Here is a 21269-nt window from a genome sequence, read left to right on the forward strand (position 1 = left end):
ATCAACATTTTCCCACTAATTGTGTTTCTACCTAGACCTCCACTCAAGATGAAACTCTTGTGCATAATCTTTCTGTCCGCCTTGTCATTTCTCATGCGTTCTGGAAACAGTACCCATTGCCCTCCAATGTCTAGTATATATTGCTTTTCTGCTTATGTACCTACCCTATCTGAGAATGTTTGCCTCATCATCTGGCTTTATCCCCTTGACTTAGGTATATTAATGTCAATTTATCAATGTCCCTTAGATTTAACTCCCAACTAGGCACTCTTTCATAGTAGGAGGAATCATGTAACACAAAATTCTAGCCTTTGACATCTTTCCAATTTTCAAGTACAGAAAGCAGGGTTTTTTTTTTCTTACTTTATTGTTAATAGGTTATTTCTATAAAGATGTATCCTTTATCTAAATACTTTGATGTTTCAGAGATGTCTTAATAGTCATATATAGGACCAGATCTTTATAGAATTAGCAAATTGATCTAGTAAGTATTTATTGAGTATCTACTATGAATATAGTACTTTATTTGATGTTATAGCTTAATTTAGGAGACTTTTCTTTTACTATCTACAATTTAGCTAAGAAAATAAGACTTATATGTGTGAAACCTAATAAAAATACTAATAAGAGAATGATAATGTAAATTACTGATGTTCACTAAAATAGATAATTTCATTAGAGCATGTCATCACAGCCAGGTTTTTGAAAATTGATGTGAAGTAGAAAAACAATTATGAGGAAACCATTTTACTAAAGAAGGAATAGCTGATTATACCAGTATGGCCACAGAAGTGGATTCTGTATAGTAAAGAAGTGAGAACCACGGTTAGAAGGGTTAATTAGGTTGTTTGTGGAGAGTCTTAGATTGTAATGTCAAGTACGTGCTGAAAGTAAGGTGGGTTTGATAATGAAAATGGTGTCCTAGTGAGATGAGAGCTGTAGCCAAAAGCAAAGAAGAGTAGCTAGCTGGGACGTCCTAGACCACTCCAGTTAAGACATCCTAGGTAGCATCCAGCATCCCTGTAGCATCCAGCCAAAGGATGGTGCGGATGCAGACTTTGAGCAGTTGGAGTGTGACTGGCGAGGGATGTCACAGTAGAAAGCTAGCAGGGCTGCTGGGCAAGTTGTGTAGGATCAAAACATTCTGCTAATTAAAAAGGACATTGTGTATGAGAACACTTTATTTCAACTTTATTAAGTTGTGGAATTGATAGTAAGAATGATGTTAAAAGAAAATAAAGGATGACAGTGTGACAAATCCCAGATCTAGAAATAATTGACATAACAATGAACTGCTTGTTTCTCAGAGTAGACATCTGCTTTTTGGTTGCCCATGTTTTACCCCCCCTGCGCTATGGCGCTAAACACTGCAAAGTTTGGGTCTTTCCTATCTTTATCTGTTAAGCAAAGTAACAGTGGTGGACCCCAGAGTTTTGTTAACTGATTATTTTTCTTAGTTAACTCTTTGTACGGATACTTATTGAATACCTACAGTATGGGTAAGGCATTAAGAAAAAAGGAGACTGAAACTGCTATGTGATGATTATGTTAATAAGTAAATCCAAGTGCATATCATACTGTTTTATTACCGAGGTTTTCAGGAGACAGCTGTTTAACTCAAATTATCAAGAGACAAATGCTTTTCATTTGGATAGGACTGTTTTGTTTTTCTCAAACTCTCATCAATTAGTGACTGCTTTTTCCTGAAGTTTTGGAAAAGTATACACAGCAAACTTTTATCTTCATATCCACTAGGGGGCAGTGTGTTACCGTTAGATTTTTTTTTTTCCTTCCATATCAGGACAATAGATACAATTTTTTTATTTGATATTATCTTATAAATGTAACAAAAGTGTTAAAAGATTTTTAAGTCAACAGTGTAGCATTTTATATATTGTTTATGATATATTTTTGTATATTGTATACGCTCTCTGTAAATGTATGTTATAGTGAGCTTTTAATTGGAGTGCTTGACAGTTTTGACATTTTGATATTATTTTGCATAAATTCACCAAAACAAGGATAGCTGGAAGAAGGATATTAATATCAAAATAAGAGCAACCTGAATTTCAGGATGGTTTTGTAACTCATAGAAATTGAATTAGGGTTTAGGTATGGAATTTGCTGAGGCAACATAATGCTTACGCTTCAAAAAGAGCTGTGTAATCTAGTGACATATCTAAAGCCTAAATTAATATATACATATATTTTAACTTTATAGTCTTCCTTTTAACACAGTACATTGTTTTCTTTAGGAGTGATGTGTAGGGAGGATGAGTATCTCTAAAAGATTTCCTTTCAGGTTGTCTATAAAGATTTGGACAACAATGATGTCATAGTTTTTCCTGCTATTCTTTGACAACATATTCTGCAAAATAGACATAAATTTGGTTCTAACAGCATACTATAAATTTGTTTATGCCTCTTTAATTCAAAGACTCAGAGCAGTGTAGTACAGTGATAGAATTTAATGTTTAAAAAAATCTTTTAAAAAGTTTTTAGAGTTCATGTACACTGGGAATATTTCTGCCATAAGTTGTCCTTGAGAAAATGGAAGGGAACATTCGGAGAGTAAGGAATTTCGAAGACATAGGCTTTATATGAAAATGGCACTACTGGTAGCTGATACGGAGGAGGGAAAAGAGGAGCTGCTATAAATTATGAAACCATTCCTGTCATTCCCAGTCTTCTATGAAAATAACACCTCCTACTTTCCCCGAGTTCCCAAATTTTGCCAACTGCTTCAAAGTCCCGTGAGAATTTTTGCATCAAAACTTTACTCCTTTATGGAAGTTGATAGATACACACAACCATCATATGGACACCTATGTATCAACTGGAAAAGAAACCAACTACATACAGACAGACTAAAGACCAGGATTCCATTGACATTCCATTGATTTAATTGCTGTGGAGTAAATTTAGAATTACCTTCTGTGTTTAAGACAATAATTGCAACTTCTGTGCATCTTTCATCTCAACATAGGGCATTTCATCTTAATCTTGAAATGACAAAGGATAAAGAAATAGCTAAATGTGATGTTTCTAGATGAAGTCCATATGAAATCCATATGAATTTTAATCACAAATAATTCAGTTTGAGAGTATATGAAATTAAAAATAGCTATTATATGTTGATATTTCATCTAATGTTCTTCCTAATATGAAAAAGCATGGTAAACTATCCAGGATCTCAATGAACAATTGTTAATGTATTGAATAAAATTAAGGACAAAATTTTTGTTGTTTCCTTTCGTGTGATGTCCAAGATATTTTTCTTAAGCTCTAAGTCAGTGGAAAGCTAAGGCCTTGTGATTTATTAACATAATTCTTTCTTGGACTGTCTAATGAAGACAAAAATATTCAAACAAAAAGTGTTCATATAGATTTTTAAGATTTTTTATGAAGATAAATATTTCCTGGAAATTTGGACAGTGTTCTATATTATTTACTTTATGTGATAACAAATCAAATTTAGTTACCAGGATTTAAACAGTCTTGAAACTAAATATTAGAACAACTTACTCTACTTACTAGAAGAGTAAGTTGTGTTCTGTTTGGAAATTTTGAAAATAAAACACACTGAAGAAATAAGAATAGCCATAAATCCATCATCCAAAAAGAACTCTTGTTAATTTTTTGCTATTTTCCCCTCTAGTATTTCAAGAAATCAGACCACTGTATTCTTTATTTCCTTTCTTGCTGGCTTCCAATTTTTTGTTTAAATACACTTGTAACCAAAGAAAGTAAATGCTGTATTTTTGAGCTAAAAGTTATGTTTTTATTGTTTTATGACAGGTTAGAATTGGCAATTTTTATGATTTTTCTCAAAAATTTTACATTGCTATGAAATGAGCAAGATAAAAGAAGTAATTACGATTATGACAATAATTTAGATTTAACACAAACTTTAACACATTTTGTATCATTAAATACTCTCCTGTTTTTCTTTAAACTCACGAAATGTATGCTTTTGATTTTTATGTGTGAGAATGTAAAAATTGGTGTGCCATGTTTACAGTTTATGCTCTTTATGACTTGTGAGTAGAAATTAAGGTAAACCTAAAGCCTGGAAATTACTAGAATTACAGATAGTATATGAACTGTTGATAAATGTAATTTTGGTAATTTTATTTATGTGTGTGTGTGTGTAGGGGGGAGTTTGGGTACTCACTTTTCTTGCAATATCTTTGCAAGGTCTAGCCTCTCACAGTGATACGCCACCATGAAAATTAGTCATGATTTCTTGTTCCCTCAGTATTTCTTGTCCATCCTGGGCTCTGCAGTTTTTGCCTTTTTCTCATCCTTTGCTTGTACCTCCTTCAGGCATTTTTCCAGCCTTATGTGGTCTTACCACACTCTGAATTCTCTCATCCCTTTAGGGCCAGCTGTAACAATACTACCTTCAGCCTCATCTTTTGCACATTTAGGTACATGACATTGCACTGCTTGTCTAGAAATGGGGTTGACTGTTTTTTTGCTTGTTAGTTTCATGTAGTGAATATTCCCAGGTGACATGGCTGCTGAGATAACCCGTAGGTGATTTTCTAAATGTCCCAAACAAATTTTCTGGTGGTGCGCTGGGGTGTAAGAGTAGATAAGGAAGCGGTAAGGAAGTGAAATAGTAGTTGGTCACAGGTATTAAGATGATTATAGCAACAATTCACCATTTCTCTCTCTGTGCTTTGGTTTGGATATGTATGTATTTATTTTAATCTGCCCTCAGGATCATCAGCCCTGCCCATCTCATATTAAACCACTACAATTAGTTATTAATTTCAAGTGTCACATCTTATAGTTGTAAAACATTCTTTATTATAGGTCCCATTCTCTGTTGAAAATGTCCATTTTTCATCAATGTTGCCATCTCTTCCCTATCTTTTTTTAACATATTAATTATAGTTATTTTGAAATTCTTTCAGGCCAATTCTAACATATGGACTATGTCTGAAAATGGTGCGATATATGGATCCAATATATGGATCATTTTCTCTCCTTTATGGTTTTTTTTCCTGCTTTTTTTGCTTTCTGCCTCTTTACTCATCTAGTAAGATTTTATTATATGCCATACTTGAGTTATAAAACGTTTTAAACGCTCTAGCTTATTTTATCTTCCTCCAAAGAATATTAAAATTTGGTCTGGAAAGCATTTGTATTATTGGGAGATCAACCTGATCTTCTGGAGACTGTTTAACCTTTGTTAGGGCCGGTCCAATTCAATTTTGTCTTTATTCCCAGGCTTCGCGCATAGCCTTTTAGAGCTCTGAACTGCAAGCCATGGGTATTCACCAAGGTCTCTTCATTCTAGCCGAACTCAGATCTAACCTTCTTGTCCTCAGTATGGTGTAGCCTCTGAAACTTTTGCTCAGCTCCCCAGCTTTCCAGCAGTTATTCTCTGCTAGACCCCATTGAGTTTCTTCCTGTGTAAGCCCAGTTTAAAAGCTGGCCAAGGAATCAAGGAATTTTTAGCAGATTTTTAGAACTTCTCTCAAGTCCCCACTCCCAGGGACTTTGCCTGCAGAAGTCCAATGACCTTAACAACTCTAAATTGCAATCTGTGTCTTTTCTGCCTGAGAAATTATCATTCTTCTCTTCTTGGGCTCTGTATCACTTTATACTTTGGAAAAAATCTCTCAACACGATAGCAGGGGTGAATGTTAGCTAATAGGCTTGTCTTTCAAGGGTTGTAGACATAGAGAGGTGACTGTCCAAGACCTGCAACAGTATTTTTACATATGGTAGATCATCAGATTAAACTGTCACATATGATCAGAGGGTGATATCAGCCCCTCTGTCATGTGTGAAATTAGCGCACACCATAAAATAATTCTAATAGTTATTATGAATGGATATTTACCTAAGTCTGTGGTTTACGGGTGTCTGATGTAGTCCCCACAGACAAGCTGTGATGTAGCTAATATTGTTATTTCTGTTTTAGATGAAAAAAAAAGAACTATGAAACTACATAATTTGCTAAAAATCACTTGAATATTGTCAAAGCCTGTATTTTAGTACCAGCGGACTCATGATAGAGTTGGTGCCCTTATCAGTTGCATAATTTATTAAAAGAATAGTGTATTTTATTTAAGGAACATACAAATGGGCTGGTGTGCACAAGTTACCTTTGTAATTCAAGTTTTGTAATTCTGGCACATAAATCGAGAAATATTTTTAAATTGAACATACATGCCCTGCACCCAGGTTCCCCTATTTTTAACTACTAAAATCCATAGTTGATTCACATATCCTTAGTTTTACTTAGTGTATTTTCTTATTACAGGATATTTTATTACTTTTTGTTGTCATGTCTCTTTAGGCTCCTCTTGGCGATGACAGTTTCTCAGACTTGTTTTTTGATAAACTTCACAATTTTGAGGAGGACTGGTCAGATATATTGTAGGATGCCCTCTTTTGTTTGTATGTAATGTTTTCCTCATGATTAGACTGGGCTTATGGGTTTTGGGGAGGAAGACCACAGCAGTAAATGCCATTTCGTTATATCATACCAAGAATGTGCACTGTCAACAGGAGTTTTCAGTATTTACGTTGAATTTGCTTAGTTTTAACATTAAACATTTTTATTATATAATACCTGGTATACACAAGGGAATGCACATATGTATACATATACGTGTGTGCGTGTGTGTGTGTGTGTGTGTGTGAGAGAGAGAGAGAGAGAGAGAGAGAGAATGATAATAAAATGACCACCTGTAAGGCCCCTGTGTTCCCCCCCCCTCAAGGGTTAAAAACACTGGTTTGCATATCCCCTGGCAGCAAGAAATGCTTTTTTAAAGATCTCAGCCAGGGCACCTGGGTGACTCAGGCATTAATCATCTGACTTCAGCTCGGGTCATGATGTCATAGTTTATGGGTTCAAGGAGCTCGAGCCCCACTTTGGATAAAACACAAACCCCCGGTGAGTGCCACTTTCCTCTCTCCCCCTCTGCCCCTCACTATTTACACCCTCTCTCTCTCTCACTCTCAAAAAAAATATCTATGTGAATTTGCATTTTTTCAAAACTACATTAGCAATACTTTTATAGAGGTAAGAAATTTTGAGATGAGTTTGAAATCCACACATTATTTGAATATCTGCTTTTGTACATACTAGAATTTTCTGATTGTAGGTGTGTCTCAGCATCTTGTTTAATCACTTTTTAAATTTCTCTATTTTTCAGGAATAAAGTAAGCTCAGGAGGGAAAACAGTAGAATAATATAGTTTCTTCTCACTGAATTAAAATCGTTCTAAATGATGCCTGTAAAGATTGCACAAATAAATTAACCTTTAAAAGAGCATTCTTACTTAAATTCATTGTTTAAAAATGTGTAAGTTATGGGACTATAAAATGAGGATAGAAGCCTTATTCTAAGATAAAGAAATGTGATTTTTGTAGCCCTAGGATCTTAAATAGATTTCTTCCCCTTGTTCATTTGTTACTTGGTGGCTTTCATTATCACAAGTATAAACTGGTTTCATAGAAGCTATTCAGATAGTCTTCTTCTGTTTATTTTTAGAGGAGGAAACTTAATTTTCATCATCTTTTGTATGTCTCAATAAATGAGACAGGTGTGGGTGTGTATTATAAACTGTGCAGTATTGTAATTAATTAATCATAAGGAGTGACAAATATGTATTTATAGTTAATTTGTATTTTGTTCAGTTTTAGAGTATTTTGTGTATTTATGAATGAATAACATTTTAAGCATAAACATATATGGCTTTAGAATGATTTCTTAATATGTGATTTTCAGGAAACCTGTACAGCATTTGAAATCCAATATTGAAATGTCATTAAACTCACTTGAGGGGCGCCTGGGTGGCTCAGTCGGTTAAGCATCCGACTTCAGCTCAGGTCAGGATCTCGCGGTCTGTAAGTTCGAGCCCTGTGTCGGGCTCTGGGCTGACAGCTCAGAGCCTGGAGCCTGTTTCAGATTCTGTGTCTTCCTCTCTCTCTGCCCCTCCCCCATTCATGCTCTCTCTCTGTCTCAAAAATAAACGTTAAAAAAAAAAATTAAAAAAAAAACTCACTTGAGGGTCACCTGGGTGACTCACTGGGTTAAACGTCTGACTTCAGCTCAGGTTGTGATCTAACTGTTCACGAGTTCAAGCACCACATCAGGCTCTGTGCTGACAGTGCAGAGCCTGCCTGAGGTTCTCCCTTTCTCACTCTGTCTCTGTCTCTCTGCCCCTACCCCACTTGTGTGCTCCCTCTCTAAGAAATAATAATTAATTTTAAAAATCTTTAAAAAAAAACCTCACTTGCAAGATGCAAAGTACTGACCATTTAGCCCCTTTGTGGGTTTTCCCCAGCTCCCCCCTTTCCAACACAATCAGGCAAACTGATGGAAAAGAGGAGCTTATGCAGAGGTGGTCTCTCACCAACATCCTCATAAGTGAGGAACCTTGGATCTCTGAGCTGGTGAAGGTGTGATAGTAGAAAGGTTTTGATTATATTCTTTGTGTCATTGCCAGGCTTCCTGCTAAATGTGAAAATAGAAGTCAACAAAGTAACCCAAAAGTGGTCACTGTTATTAACAAATGAGTTAAACTGAGAGGGTGATGGTTTCTCTATCATATAGCCTCCTGTGATTTGAATTCATTATAATTTGTGGAGTGCTACCATGTGTTAGGCATTGAACTAAGTGTTCCGTATTCAGAAAGAAAATGAAAAATTCTTTATATCAAGAAACTCATCATCTGGTGGAAGAGATAGATGGTTAACTCAAAAGGCAATTGCAAACTCAGTGTACCAGAGGAATTCATAGCTGTGGAAACAGATTCACCTCACCCAACTGGGCTGGAGGGCAGGAGTTAGGGTAGATTGTAACCATTGAAAACTGGGTCGAACTATAAAGAGTAACCACGGTCAGCCAAACTTGAAAGGGAGTGGGATAGCTTTTCTGGCAAAGAAAGGCATTAACTGGTGCAAAGGGGGGAAAGGCTAGAAAAAGAGCTTGTTTGGGCAATCGTAAGCAGTTCTGTGTGGCTGGGAGAATTTAGTGATCATAAGGGAAAGGCAGGAAGAGGATGGAAGGGTAAAGAGGTAAAGGGTTCTGACTTGATCCTGAAGTTCAAAAGGTGGCCTTGAAAGGATTTTAGGCAGTGTAGTGAGGTGAGCAGATCTGTACTTTACATTAAGTGTTTTGATTCCTGTGTGGGAAACAGGGTAGAAGAGGACAAGACTTGAAAGAGACTGTTGGTGAAATTGCTGCAGTAATTCAGGACAGAGATGTTTTGCTGGCAGCAGGGCTTTGAATGGCTTGTATGGATTGAAAAAAACACCAAGGAGGTAGAAGCAGGAGGTACTTTGCTACACTGAACATTAGGAAAAGGCATTAAAGGGATGCCTGGGTGGCTCAGTTGGTTAAGTGTTGGACTCTTGGTTTCGGCTCAGGTCATGATCTTACGGTTCCTGAGTTTGAGCCCACGTTGGGCTCTGTGCTGACAGCATGGAGTGTGCTTGGGATTCTTTCTCCCTCTCTCTCTTCCCCTCCTCTGCTCACTCCTCTCTCTCAAAAACAAATAAATAAACATGGGGGGGGGAAAAAAAGGAAAAGGCATTAAGGATGATGCCCACATTTAGAGGTTGGTTACCAGGTCCTTCTTTTTGAACCTAGTGCAATTAATAACACAAAAATCTTTTTAAAGATATTATCTCTCTTTTGACTTTCTTTTCCCCTTCATACTATCATCCCTTCATCCCCTCAAGAAGAGTAAATCAATAGAGTAAACATATATTCATAGGCAGTATGATTTCAAAGGCAAAACCACATTTTAGCAACTTGTGAGAAACTCATTTCACTAATTTGCCTGATCCTTAATTCACAAACAACAAGCCGTTTTTATTTTTCCTCCCAACCAGTATTCACAGTTGATAACAAAGTCTGTTGTTGGAGAACACTCAGAAACAAGATGAAGGAAAGGTTTGCATCATTGATGAACTATTCACACTTGAGTGATGAGCCAAAGTTGGTCAGATATTGGATTAAGGGAAAATCTTTTGTTTCATACTGTTAACATTTGAAACTGTGTCAGAGTTTTCTTGGTATCTTCAGCGGATACTTTTTGCATATAATGAAAAGTGCTTGCAAAAGCATTTCTCCTTGGGGGCACCGGATGGCTCAGTCAGTTAACCCTCTGATTTGGGCTCAGAACATGATTTCATGGTTCATGGGTTCAAGCCCTGTGTCAGGCTCTGACACTGACATCTCAGATCCTGGAGCCTGCTTCAGATTCTGGGTCTCCTTCTCTCTCTGCCCCTCCTGGCTTATGCTTTGTCTCTCTCTCTCAAAAATATATATACCTTAAATTTTTTTTTAATTTCTTCTTTATTTGAGGGACCAAGTATATACCAGTGGCTGTGGCCTGAGTTCCATAAATGCCTACTCTAGAGAGCAGCATACCTTGAAGAGTGGCTCATAAAAACAGTAGAATAGTGGTTATCAGCAGCTGAGTGGGGAGGAGATGGGGAGATGTTGATCAAACAGTACAAACTTTACTTATACGTAAATAGGTTCTGGGGATTTAATGTATAACATGGTGCCTATAGGTAACAATATTTTATGCTTGAAAGTTGCTAAGAGAATAGATCTTGAATGTTTCACTACCCTTGTAGTTAGTGGTAGCTGTATGAGGTGATGGATTAAGTTTCTTGTAGTAATCATTTCATAATTTATATGTATATTATATCATTACATTGTACACCTTAAACTTATACAATGTTATCTGTCAGTTATGTCTCTATAAAGCTGATGGAAAAAGTAAAAATGAAGAAATATTAAAAAAAAACTTGAAGTAAGTATTAAATTTAATGTGTGACATCTTTTTAAAAATTATTATTATCTTCTTTTTTATTTTTTTTAATTTTTTTAGGACGAGCAGAAGCTACAGGAAAGTTTAAGGCAAGGTGCTACGATTATTGCCACCTTAATCAAAGAAAGAAATTCTGGACTTGTTGGTCAGCTCCTGGTAGCATGAAGAACACAGAGATAATTACTTATTGGGTTTTAGAAACATTTATCTAGGTATCTCTGCTGTGCTCCCTCCCTATTATATGTAGTGGCATGTTTATATTGTCTTTTATGTCTCATAATTGATGGGATGTGATGTTTGGGTTAAAAAAGTGGATCATTGTTTATATCTGTGAAATAAAAATATACTTTTGTGCATGTCAAATATAAATCGAATCAGAAAATAGATAAATGGAAAGTAATTTCTTTCACATAATCTTTGCACAAAAGCATAAAAGATTGAATAGAAATAATGATGGCTGAGCTAATCATCCTCGAAACGAGAATTCAGAAAACAACCATGATCTTATCTCTGTGTTAATTAGCAAATCACATTGTCTTGATACTAAAAGATATGACTTAGAATTATTCTTAATACTAAAATTGTCCTCTTTCCATGTGATATTTTAACCTGTATTCTAATTTTCCACACCTTAAAAAATAAATAAAAGAGGAGATAACAGGGAACTCTGGTTGAGATATTTTCACCGTTGGGCCCACATTACTCTAGGTCCATAAAGAAGATGTAATCCTCTCCTACTTTCTGTTTTAAAATCATATGTTTTCCTTGGTTTATGAAAAATAATTTTGACTTACTTTGAATGGTCTCTGATTTTTCTGGATACACTTAAAAGAAGACTGGAAATCCCCATGAAAGTGAAATTATTTTGGTCAATCCCAAATTAGTCTTTTTTGAAAAGGAGGGAGTCATTGCATCTTCAAGAATTAAATTATTTTTTGATACAGATACTGCTGTTGTTTAAAATCAAGTTTTCAATCTTTCAAATTTCCCCTGGTATATACACCTTAAATGTGTAAATGATTTTCCCTAAAACTAAATTTTACAATTATGTACATCCAATCATTAGAGATAACTTTTATTCTATATTTACATTTACTTTATAAAACACATTAGATCAGATTCCAAGACTTAGGTTACATGTGGAAACTATAAAAGCTGCAGGAGATGTTATCTTATCAGTTGAAGATCGACTGTGAAATACCTACCTTAAGGAATTTCTTCTTAACAAGTTGGATGATTTTCTCTATTTTTCTCAAGGATCTATTTTGGTGGGAGAGTTGATGTTTTACATTTCAGTAATAGTAGAATATAATGGACCTGGAGTTATTACTATAATTCATTCTCTTAAATGAAATGTATTGTTTCAGTGTAGCTTGGATGTAAATTTCTGGGCTTGCCACTTTTTTCCTCTCTCTCTAGGGATGTTAAGAAATATAAAATAAATGATATAATTCAAATTCTTGAGGATGAAAATATATGGATAATGTGTAGATTTTTGGTTAGAATGCCTATGTCATTGTTAAGGTGGTGGGTTGGCTGTGTTGCGAAAGGTTCACACCTGCACCTTTTTAAGTCTTCAGGTGAAAATGTTTTAAGAATTTGGAAGTGCTTATAAAGGCAAATAGGGAAATGTTATCAGGGTTTTAAAGAGAAAGTGCCTTTGAGTAAAAGGCAAGAATCGGCCTATCTATGACACAGCAAAACTATTCTATCGATTGAGTGCTAGTTAAGTTACCTTAGATTCCAACTTATTTATGGACTGTTATGCAAGATGAAAATTTATCTAGGAGCAATGACTGTGAGTTTACCCTAGGCAATTGGAATAGTGTAATGAAGTTTTAGTTAATATTAAATTGTGCATGAAATAATTACCATCATCATCATCACCTTATCATAGCATTCAATCTTTTTCTTTACAGTTTATAAAGTGATTCACAGCTTTGAAAATAATTTAAAGAAGTCTTCTCACATCCTTGACTGCTTAGATGGAACTGGAGGTTCAGGGATCTTTAACTGCCTTGTCCACAGCCATGGGGCTGCGTAGTGACAAAAAGTAGGGATTAAACTCAGGACCACTCATAGTAAGTTTCAAGCTCATCTCCCTGTTTAATCATATTGCTGGCAAAGGACATCCAGCCGAAAAGCTATGGGAAGTAAGCCAGAGGCTCCAAATGTGCATTGGAGGAATGGATAAGGAGGGACAGATCATCCCAATGACCAGAGGAAAGTCCTGAACTTTTGGCTTTCTAGCCATCTTTCCAACATAGACTAATTGGTAATTATACCTAGAGGTGAAGGGAATGGAGAGAAGTATTAGCCAAGAGAGAAAGATAAACTGATTGTTTTTATTGTTTAAGAGATCCAGAGGCAAACTTTATAGTTACATTTTCATCACTGCTTCTGTAAACTTAATTACTTTCATGGGAACTGTCTTTTTTTCACTTCATTTTCCCAAATATCGTTAAAAATAATAGTAATTTATGCTTCAGGGGTGTGCATTGTCTTCTACCTGTGGAAAGTTCTGTGGAAAGACTCTTTTTTCTAAATGTTTGCTAATTGAGTGCAATTTAATTAGCCTTTTAAAGAATTTAACAGTGTGTTCAATGGTTTGGTTAATGACATACTGGTAAGAGGTATAAATTTTTTAAAACCGCTCAGTTTGAGAGATAACTTGTTGCAAGTATATGAATTTACAGGTAAGAATTAGACTTCTGTATTCCACTCAGAGCCATTCTTTCTGTGGTCACTTTAAGCGATTTGCATTGGCTCAACAGGTAAACTTTCACTTTCATACTGGATCTTTAGCACTATAAAACTTTACTATGTATAAATACAATGATCATTTTATAAAAATTACAATGCAGTAAAACATTTTCTTATATTAAATCTTCACATTTTATTTCCTTTTAATATTGAAACTACTTAGGCCAAGGAAAAATAAGTAATAGTTTAAGTGTTAAAGCCATTTTGATGAAGAAAGATTGAATTTTAAAAGTTTAATTCAAAAATAAACAGAATAAATGAAAAATACTTATCATGTTGGGTTTTATTAGTATGGTTTAAAATAAGTCAGAACTGGCTGTGTGAGGTGCCTGGGGTACTGTACCATTTTATATGTTCTTGTACATTTTTAGTTTCAAAATTGTGAAAAATGTACATATTTTTTTAAATGACAGCAACACTATTCAAGATTTTCAATATATTCTCTTTATAAAGCAAAATATGTGTTTGATAAATAACTAAGTGGTTGGTATTTTAATATCCAATGGCAGTTATCATTGATATTTAGTGTATATATACATATTTTTAAAACTAACTCAATTACAATTGAATAAATATAACATTTACTCCCAGAAAATAACAGTGATGTTTTATTTTATAGAATTTGAGATCCAGATTTATTATTCTGTAAAATATATTAAAAATGTGCAAAATCTGAAGTCTCAGGTTTTTTTTTCTTCTTTCCCTCATATTTAGCAGGTTTCCTAGCAATTAAAATGGCTGCTGAGAATATAAAAGCTATATTCAGTCACAGTGGAATGGAGTACTGTGATTACTTAACAGTGTCTGCATGGGGGTAGTGAATTGAATTTGGTTCAGAAATATTCTTTCTTTCCACTTAGCTTCCATAGGAGGAATATATGTGCACACCTTGACTTTGGGATTCACCGTGTAAGCTGCTCTGACCAGCAGAGTGAGGCACAAGTGGCTTGTGTATGCTTGAGACTAGACTTAAGAGACTTTGCATGTTGCCACTTGCTCAGTTCCGCTCTTGCTCCCACCATGAGATGAACATGTCCTACCTGGCCTGGTGTCTCCAAAGGAAAACAAAAGCCCAGATCAGCTGATGTCCAGATAATCAACAAATGGATGAAGAGGCCCGGCTGAGAGCAGCAGGGTTCCCCAGGCCAGTTCAGGTGACCTCCACCAGACAGGTGAGCTAAAGCAACGCTCAGTGTTGTTTGCTAATACTATGTTTTGAAACTTTTTATTGCACACCAAGTGGTAACCAAGGAAAGAACATCTGTGGCAGTGCATCAGTATGTTTGTCCTCACAAATCTAGGATGTATCTACAGACACACATTTTGCTAAATAGAATGCTTGTGAGGAGAAATGTTGGTCCCAAAGTACTAGAAGGTCCTGAGGGTTTCTTCCTCCCTATTTAATAGTTACTAAAAGAAAAACAGACCTGAAAGTTTTAGAAAAGTTTACAAAGGAAGTTAAACTTTTTTGGGCCTAAAATGATATTGAATTGAAATATAGGCATTTAAAATAATAATAAAAATAACTAACATTTATTGAATGAGTGCTATGTTCTAGAAATTGTTCTTAGTGCTTTGCATGTATCTTTTTTTTTCTTCATAATAACTTTATGTGCCAGGTTGTGTACCAATCTCTGTTTTAAAAAATGAAGAAACCAAGGCATATACATTTCAAATAACTTCTTGAGAGTTAAGAGTCACCCAAGCAGCATGTGGGAGAAATGAGGTTCACAAAGGGCTTTCTCACTTTAAAGCTCATATTCCTAAACACAATGGCATGCAATATTACAAAAACATAATACTTTAAGATCTGTTAAAGAATGACTCTCAAAAGAGTCTTCTTTAATAAGAGGTGAAAAAGCTAAGTCCCATTGTCTTTCGGTATTTCTATACTCTTCCTTTCCTTTGCCCATCATCACCCCCAACACATGAACATGCTTTGGAACATCACTGTGTCTGCCTGTGCCATTAAAATTTACAAAGACTAATACTGATGTACAATTACTATCAATGCCATCTCTGAGGGCTCTAAAGTTGTAGGAATTTCCTAGTGGATGTCAGATACACTTGAATAACGAAAAAGCAGAAGTACTTTCCTGATGACCCAGAGGTGAATATAGCCATTTGTGCCTCAGCAACATGAGAAGACATAAAAAGAGAAGTAGAAATCCATTCATCATGTTTATAGGAGAAAGGAAAGTCTAGAGAAATGCCAAGGCATGACGAAGTATGAAGTCTTCCCTGGCCATTAGACAGTCCTAAGCACATATGTCAGTATTTGCTTGATGGACAGTTTTTGGGGTGAATGGTGCTCCGTATAATGAGGTAGACCTGAGCAGAGCCAGATTGTTTTCTCTTACCATCTGAAATACTGGAATCTTTGATTTTTAAAAATGGCTTCACAGATGAAATGCATTATGTAAATATATTCTCTGCTTAGTTGAAGATACTACCAAATACTCTGAGCAGTTCTTAAAAACATATGGGTCTATTTAGCAGCATGGATAAAGCTTGACTTGTCAAATGCATTATTATTATTATTTTTTTTTTTTGCCAGTTTAACATTAATTAATCTTTGCAGGGTCTCTTTGAGGTAGGTCAGTATCAGCCTTGTGTTGTGACAGTTGCAAAAAGGCATATGCAGAGATTAAGGCCTCCTGATCACTCCACACACTGAAAGCCAAACTGAGTTTGGGAATCCAGAATTTCTGAGTCTACTTCGGACAGTTTTTCGGGGAATTAGATTACAACTAGGAGGGGGCTGTTCTGTACTTAAGGTTTTAACAAAATCTAAACCTGCATCCAGAATTTTACCTGGAGGCATTCCCTCATTTTTCATTTTGCAAAATTGCAGTTGAGCCCAGGGGCAAAAACTTCAACAAGGCACTCTTAGTGATCTTTCTGACCCGAGTGGAGACATGATTTGAGATTCCAGAAGGAAGCCAATTTTGTAAGAATTTCCACTAGTCTGTAGACTATAATAATTGGGTTATTTGGATAAGGTTTGGCAAAGCATCTAGAAGATTAACTGAATGAGGTTTCTGGAGGTTTGCCATTCTGGAGCTATCCATTTTGTTCTTTGTTCTACCTCATTATAAAATGCGCTATTGAAATTGGTTGGTTTGTTGGTATGTGAGGTTTTGCTTTCTCCCCCCCCCTTCTTATTCTTTGCATCTGAGCCCTTAATTTGGTTGAAAGCAAGCTCTTCAGTCTAAGTGGATAACAAAACATCCCTTTGAGGAGAAGGAAATAGATGATAAAATCTGCATGTTACTAACTTTTTCAATAGTTTGAAGGAATTTCTCTTCCATCCTGTGTGTGTTTTTAAGACCCTGTTAAGTTCATAGTTCCTTTTTTCTTTTCTTGTTTGAATGGAAGATCATTCTCTTGAGTTTTAAAAATGTATTATTGAACTGCCCAGTTCAGGAATTTCGTTGCCTGTTTTACTGAATGGAGGTATGTGTGACCTGATAGTAAAAGAATGCTATTCAAAGACATTTCCGCCTGTTTGTTTCTTGGATCAGTGACTGTTCACATAAAATCTGGAAAGAAGCCAAAATGTGTAAACAAATTAAGAATTTTGAGTATCCCAGTGGGAATATCCATAAATTTTACCATGAATCAGGAATTTAAGATAAGTGTAATATGCTTTAATAAGATAGCAGGGCGAAACAACTATAGACCAAATATCCTTGGCTTTAGTTCGAGAATCTTACTGGATATTAAAAGATCTGGTTTAATTGTGCAGTTATACATAACACTATTTTTCCCCAAACTTATATATGTTGCCTAAATTGAATTTCATTTTTATTTAACTAACTGTTAGTTGTTTACTATCAGACAAACTTTCGACTCTGAAGCCATTGCTTTAAATTATTTTGGCCCACCAAATATATAGGATATGTAAATTATTTATCTTTACCCTTGATAATGAATCACCCTCTACCCATCTGCATAAATCTGTGACTGCAGTAAATGACACTTTGGTAGACTGGGGGTTTTTCCACTAGTATTTTTTTGATATATATACTCTTCTTCCAACTGTCTCTGTAGCATATGAATTGAAAATTGTGGTCTCTCTAGTTCCTTTCACTTAGAATTAAAACCTAAATGTGAAACTTCCCCTTAAGAAAGATTACCCTAAGTTTAATTCCTCTTAAACTTTGAAAAGGTTTATCACCATTAGGATATCTCTATTAATTTCATCTTGAAATTTCATCTCTCTCTCTCTCTCTCTCTCTCTCTCTCTCTCTGTGTGTGTGTGTGTGTGTGTGTGTGTATGTGTGTGTGCGCGCGCGCGCGTGCGCATGTGCATGTAGGGAGAGAAGGTAGACAGAAAAAAATGGATATATTTTTTCATGTCAACATTTTTTTGAAAGAATTATTCTCAAACAATTGCAGCATGAGCTTGGCCTCTGCACATATAAGAAGAACTTCTAGAGATTAGCATATTAGCTCTCACTGATTTAGCAAAGTTTATCTTAAATAAATTGGGAAAATAGAGAAAATATATTGTACCTACTCATATATAACAAATACAAATTTGTATATAGTAATTATGCATAATTAACAATACTGATTGGCAAAGCAGCTACACAATTTTTAAGTAATTGTATAGCTTTAGTAATAGAGACCTCACTAGCCCCTGATGTAAAATGATTTTACATTATTGTTTTTTAAACCCATGTTATTAAAACATGAACTCATATGGTTTCTGCCAGTGGCTACACTGACTCAAAGTCATACTCCCTACAATTTCATGAATGCTCTAGAACAAGTCCCTCAGTTTCTCTTACTCTTTTCATTGCGTTGCCATGTTGTAACTTCTCCTAATGATGGTCATGAGAAAACCACTCTGGGTCCTGCTGGTTCTAGTCTTAACTGTTCCTGTGTGTCCTCCTGTAGCCCCAGAGGAGGGACTGTCCTTGTATCCAGGGTATCAGTCTTGATGCTCTTCCAGCTCACTCAGAGAGCTTAACCAAGGAGCAATTCTAGGAGGTAGAGGCTGGATGCTCCCTAACATTGCATCATCTCTCTGTTGCTGCAGGGATATGTGCTGCTACCAGCGAGAAGCCAAGGTAGGTTTTGCCAGTCACATCGGGCCTGTCTCCACTGGCTCACTATCAGAAACACTCGATTCCTGGGTGTCTGGTCCCAGTTATTCCTAGACCAGAGAGCAAGCCGTGCCTACCCTCAGCTACATCTTCATTTGAAGGACTGATTTATGTCTTATCTCCTGATGAGACCCTCTTCAGAGTGGGTGATAGCACTATCATTCCTTCTCTTCAAGAGAAATGCTCAATGTGTCCAACAAGTTCAACATAAAGGAGTGTGAATGTCAGATTTCCTAAAGTCTGGATTTTTTAGTGTTAGCCATGGTTAACTTGCAACACTAAGAAAATGGTCTTTTCTTCCCCCAATCTTCCCGTATCTAACTGGGAGAAATATTTTACGAGACTTGAATAAATTAGACAGTTTTACAAAGTAACACAAATGAAGGGTAAAGTATGTAAAATAAAGACTCTGCTTTTTTTTTCTTTTTAAAATTGCTGTGATCTTTATTATAGTAGAAGAGGATCTTAGAGACAGTTATTCAGTTATAATTACCATTGAGTCGCATTTTAGTCTTCTAATAATTTTTACATATCTGATATAACTTTTATGAGAACTCAGTTATCCATACTTTATAGAAAAGCCTGAGGCTCACAGAGAACACGTGATGTTCCTAAGATCACACAACTCATAAGTGGCACTGCCAGTTCCCAAATCCTGTATTTTTTTTAATTCCCCCTATGCTTCTTGTCATCAATAGGGTCTAAAAGTTATCAGTAAGAAATGTTATAAGTTAGAATAAGAAATGACAAAGGATAAATGTGGTTATCAGTGCAGCTTTTGAGAGTCTACTTGATCAGTCGGGTTTAAGTTTTTGTTTCTATCCTCATTACTTTGTGGGCTTCAGGCCAGCTGTCAGAGGTAGTCGTTAACAACAGAGGTGTATTTCCTGGTCAGTAAAATGAGAACGCCAGAGCAGACCAAATGCTGGTCCCTTAATTATTGAGTGTCTCTTATGTTCAAGACCTCTAGGTGCTGTGGAAATTGTATAAAGAGATGAAAGGCAGGATTCCTATTCTCCTTGAAATGTTTTTTTTTTTTCCTGGAAAAGTGAGAAAAACAAATGAAAATTATGACTATGGAAAGTGATACAGTAAAAGTGAAATAAGTGGTATCATTAGGTATTGACGGGTTCAGAGGAGAGAAATTCGAGCATTTGAGGTAGAGGCTTCTCTGTCTTATTGTGGCCCTAGTCTTGATGATTTCACTTAGGCTCTTACTAAATTCTTTCCCTGGGCTTTCACATAAGGCAGCACATCCTCCTTTGCCAGTATTCATGTAGCACCGGTGGATACCTTCACTTTCTGATTACATATTTTATTGAAATGTTCTTTTTGTACATCTCTGTCCACTTTGAAGATGTAATCTCCTTGAGGCTAAGCATGAAAGTTTTACCTATCTGGCTAATTTCAGTTTTCATTAAATGTAACAGTAACCTGTAAAGTAAGGTCCCTTTCAGGCATGAAATTTAATTTCAGACTCTCAACATTATCAACACCCTTTAATTAAGCCTTTATCTGCTGGGATATAAACCCTTGAGAAATGTACAGTCTTGTTTAGCAAGAGAGATGGAATACGTAGATGAAGTGATATCTAGGAATCCATCGGAGCCTATGTAACGTGTTGGAATCTTCAATTCATAAATTCATGTGTCTACAAAACCTATTTTAAAAAAATCAGTTTCTCTGTGATTTCAAGCCCCAGTCCTCGGGGGTTAGGCTAGAAGTCAACCTCAGGCATCGTTCAGGCTCTTCTCTCATAGATGTTGGAAGACCCTGGGTGTCAAGCATCAGAGCATCATAACTGTCCCTCTCATCCTCAGCGGTTAGTCCTCACTGTTCTCACAGGGTCATCACCCCCTTCTCCATCTCCAGATCTCTCTTTTTCTCTTCTGGCCTCGAAGGTCCTTCCTCTCTTCCCCTTACCCAAGGATCATTAGTAATTCTAATGGAGTTTGACTTTTACACCAGAACCAGCTGCACCAGTAATTTTAGGTTCTTCCTGCTTTCCCCCTTTCCGAAATCCCCGCAGTAAGGAACCATAAAGCCAGGCTACTATCTGTAAGTGTAAGTATGAGGAAAAAGTACACAGAGCAAAAGACACACGAATTACTCAAGTAATCCTGGCTACCGTATATTAAGCATTAAATGAGGGATGCAGATGACGAATGCCACGCTTTGCAGCGCATTTTTCTGATGTCTCGCAAACCCCTCCCACACCCAACGGATATCACGTGAACCGCCAACTGCTTACTGAAAAACACTTTTATCCTTGGACTTATTATTATTTAGTTAAACTTGAAACACAAACAAAAACCTGAAGTTCTCTTGTCCTCCTCAGGAACATTACTCTTTGGGAGGTTTGGGTCCTTTGGTATCACCTTATCCCACAGTTGTTCCTTATGCAACTTGCATATCTTTCTTTGAATTATCCATCAAATCTAGGCTCTCTCTTTTATTTCTGTTGTCCTTTTGGCTTGTGTCCTCATCGCTATAAGCTACTCGTGCCTTATATGCCACACATGGCAGGAAACTACTTACCATTTCCTGATCACACTGTTCTTTTGCCTTGCACCTTTGA

The 21269-nt window shown here is 36.0% G+C and overlaps 1 protein-coding gene across 18 annotated transcripts in view; it reads left to right on the plus strand.

Annotated features, from left to right (window-relative positions):
- Nucleotides 1-21269, plus strand: part of CRPPA (CDP-L-ribitol pyrophosphorylase A) — a 481097-nt gene that overhangs the window by 308908 nt on the left and 150920 nt on the right. For 15 of the 18 annotated variants that reach the window (XM_053218374.1, XM_053218384.1, XM_053218372.1 and 12 more), the window contains exon 10: nucleotides 10875-14749. In XM_053218374.1, coding sequence (XP_053074349.1) covers nucleotides 10875-10979 — 105 coding nt within the window. In that variant the 3' untranslated portion in view covers nucleotides 10980-14749. The remainder of the gene's footprint in view (nucleotides 1-10874; nucleotides 14750-21269) is intronic. The other 3 variants (XM_053218382.1, XM_053218386.1, XM_053218378.1) reach the window with 3 other exon arrangements.

The sequence above is a fragment of the Acinonyx jubatus genome, chromosome A2 (genome assembly GCF_027475565.1).
Source record: "Acinonyx jubatus isolate Ajub_Pintada_27869175 chromosome A2, VMU_Ajub_asm_v1.0, whole genome shotgun sequence".
In the NCBI taxonomy this organism is placed as follows: domain Eukaryota; kingdom Metazoa; phylum Chordata; class Mammalia; order Carnivora; family Felidae; genus Acinonyx; species Acinonyx jubatus.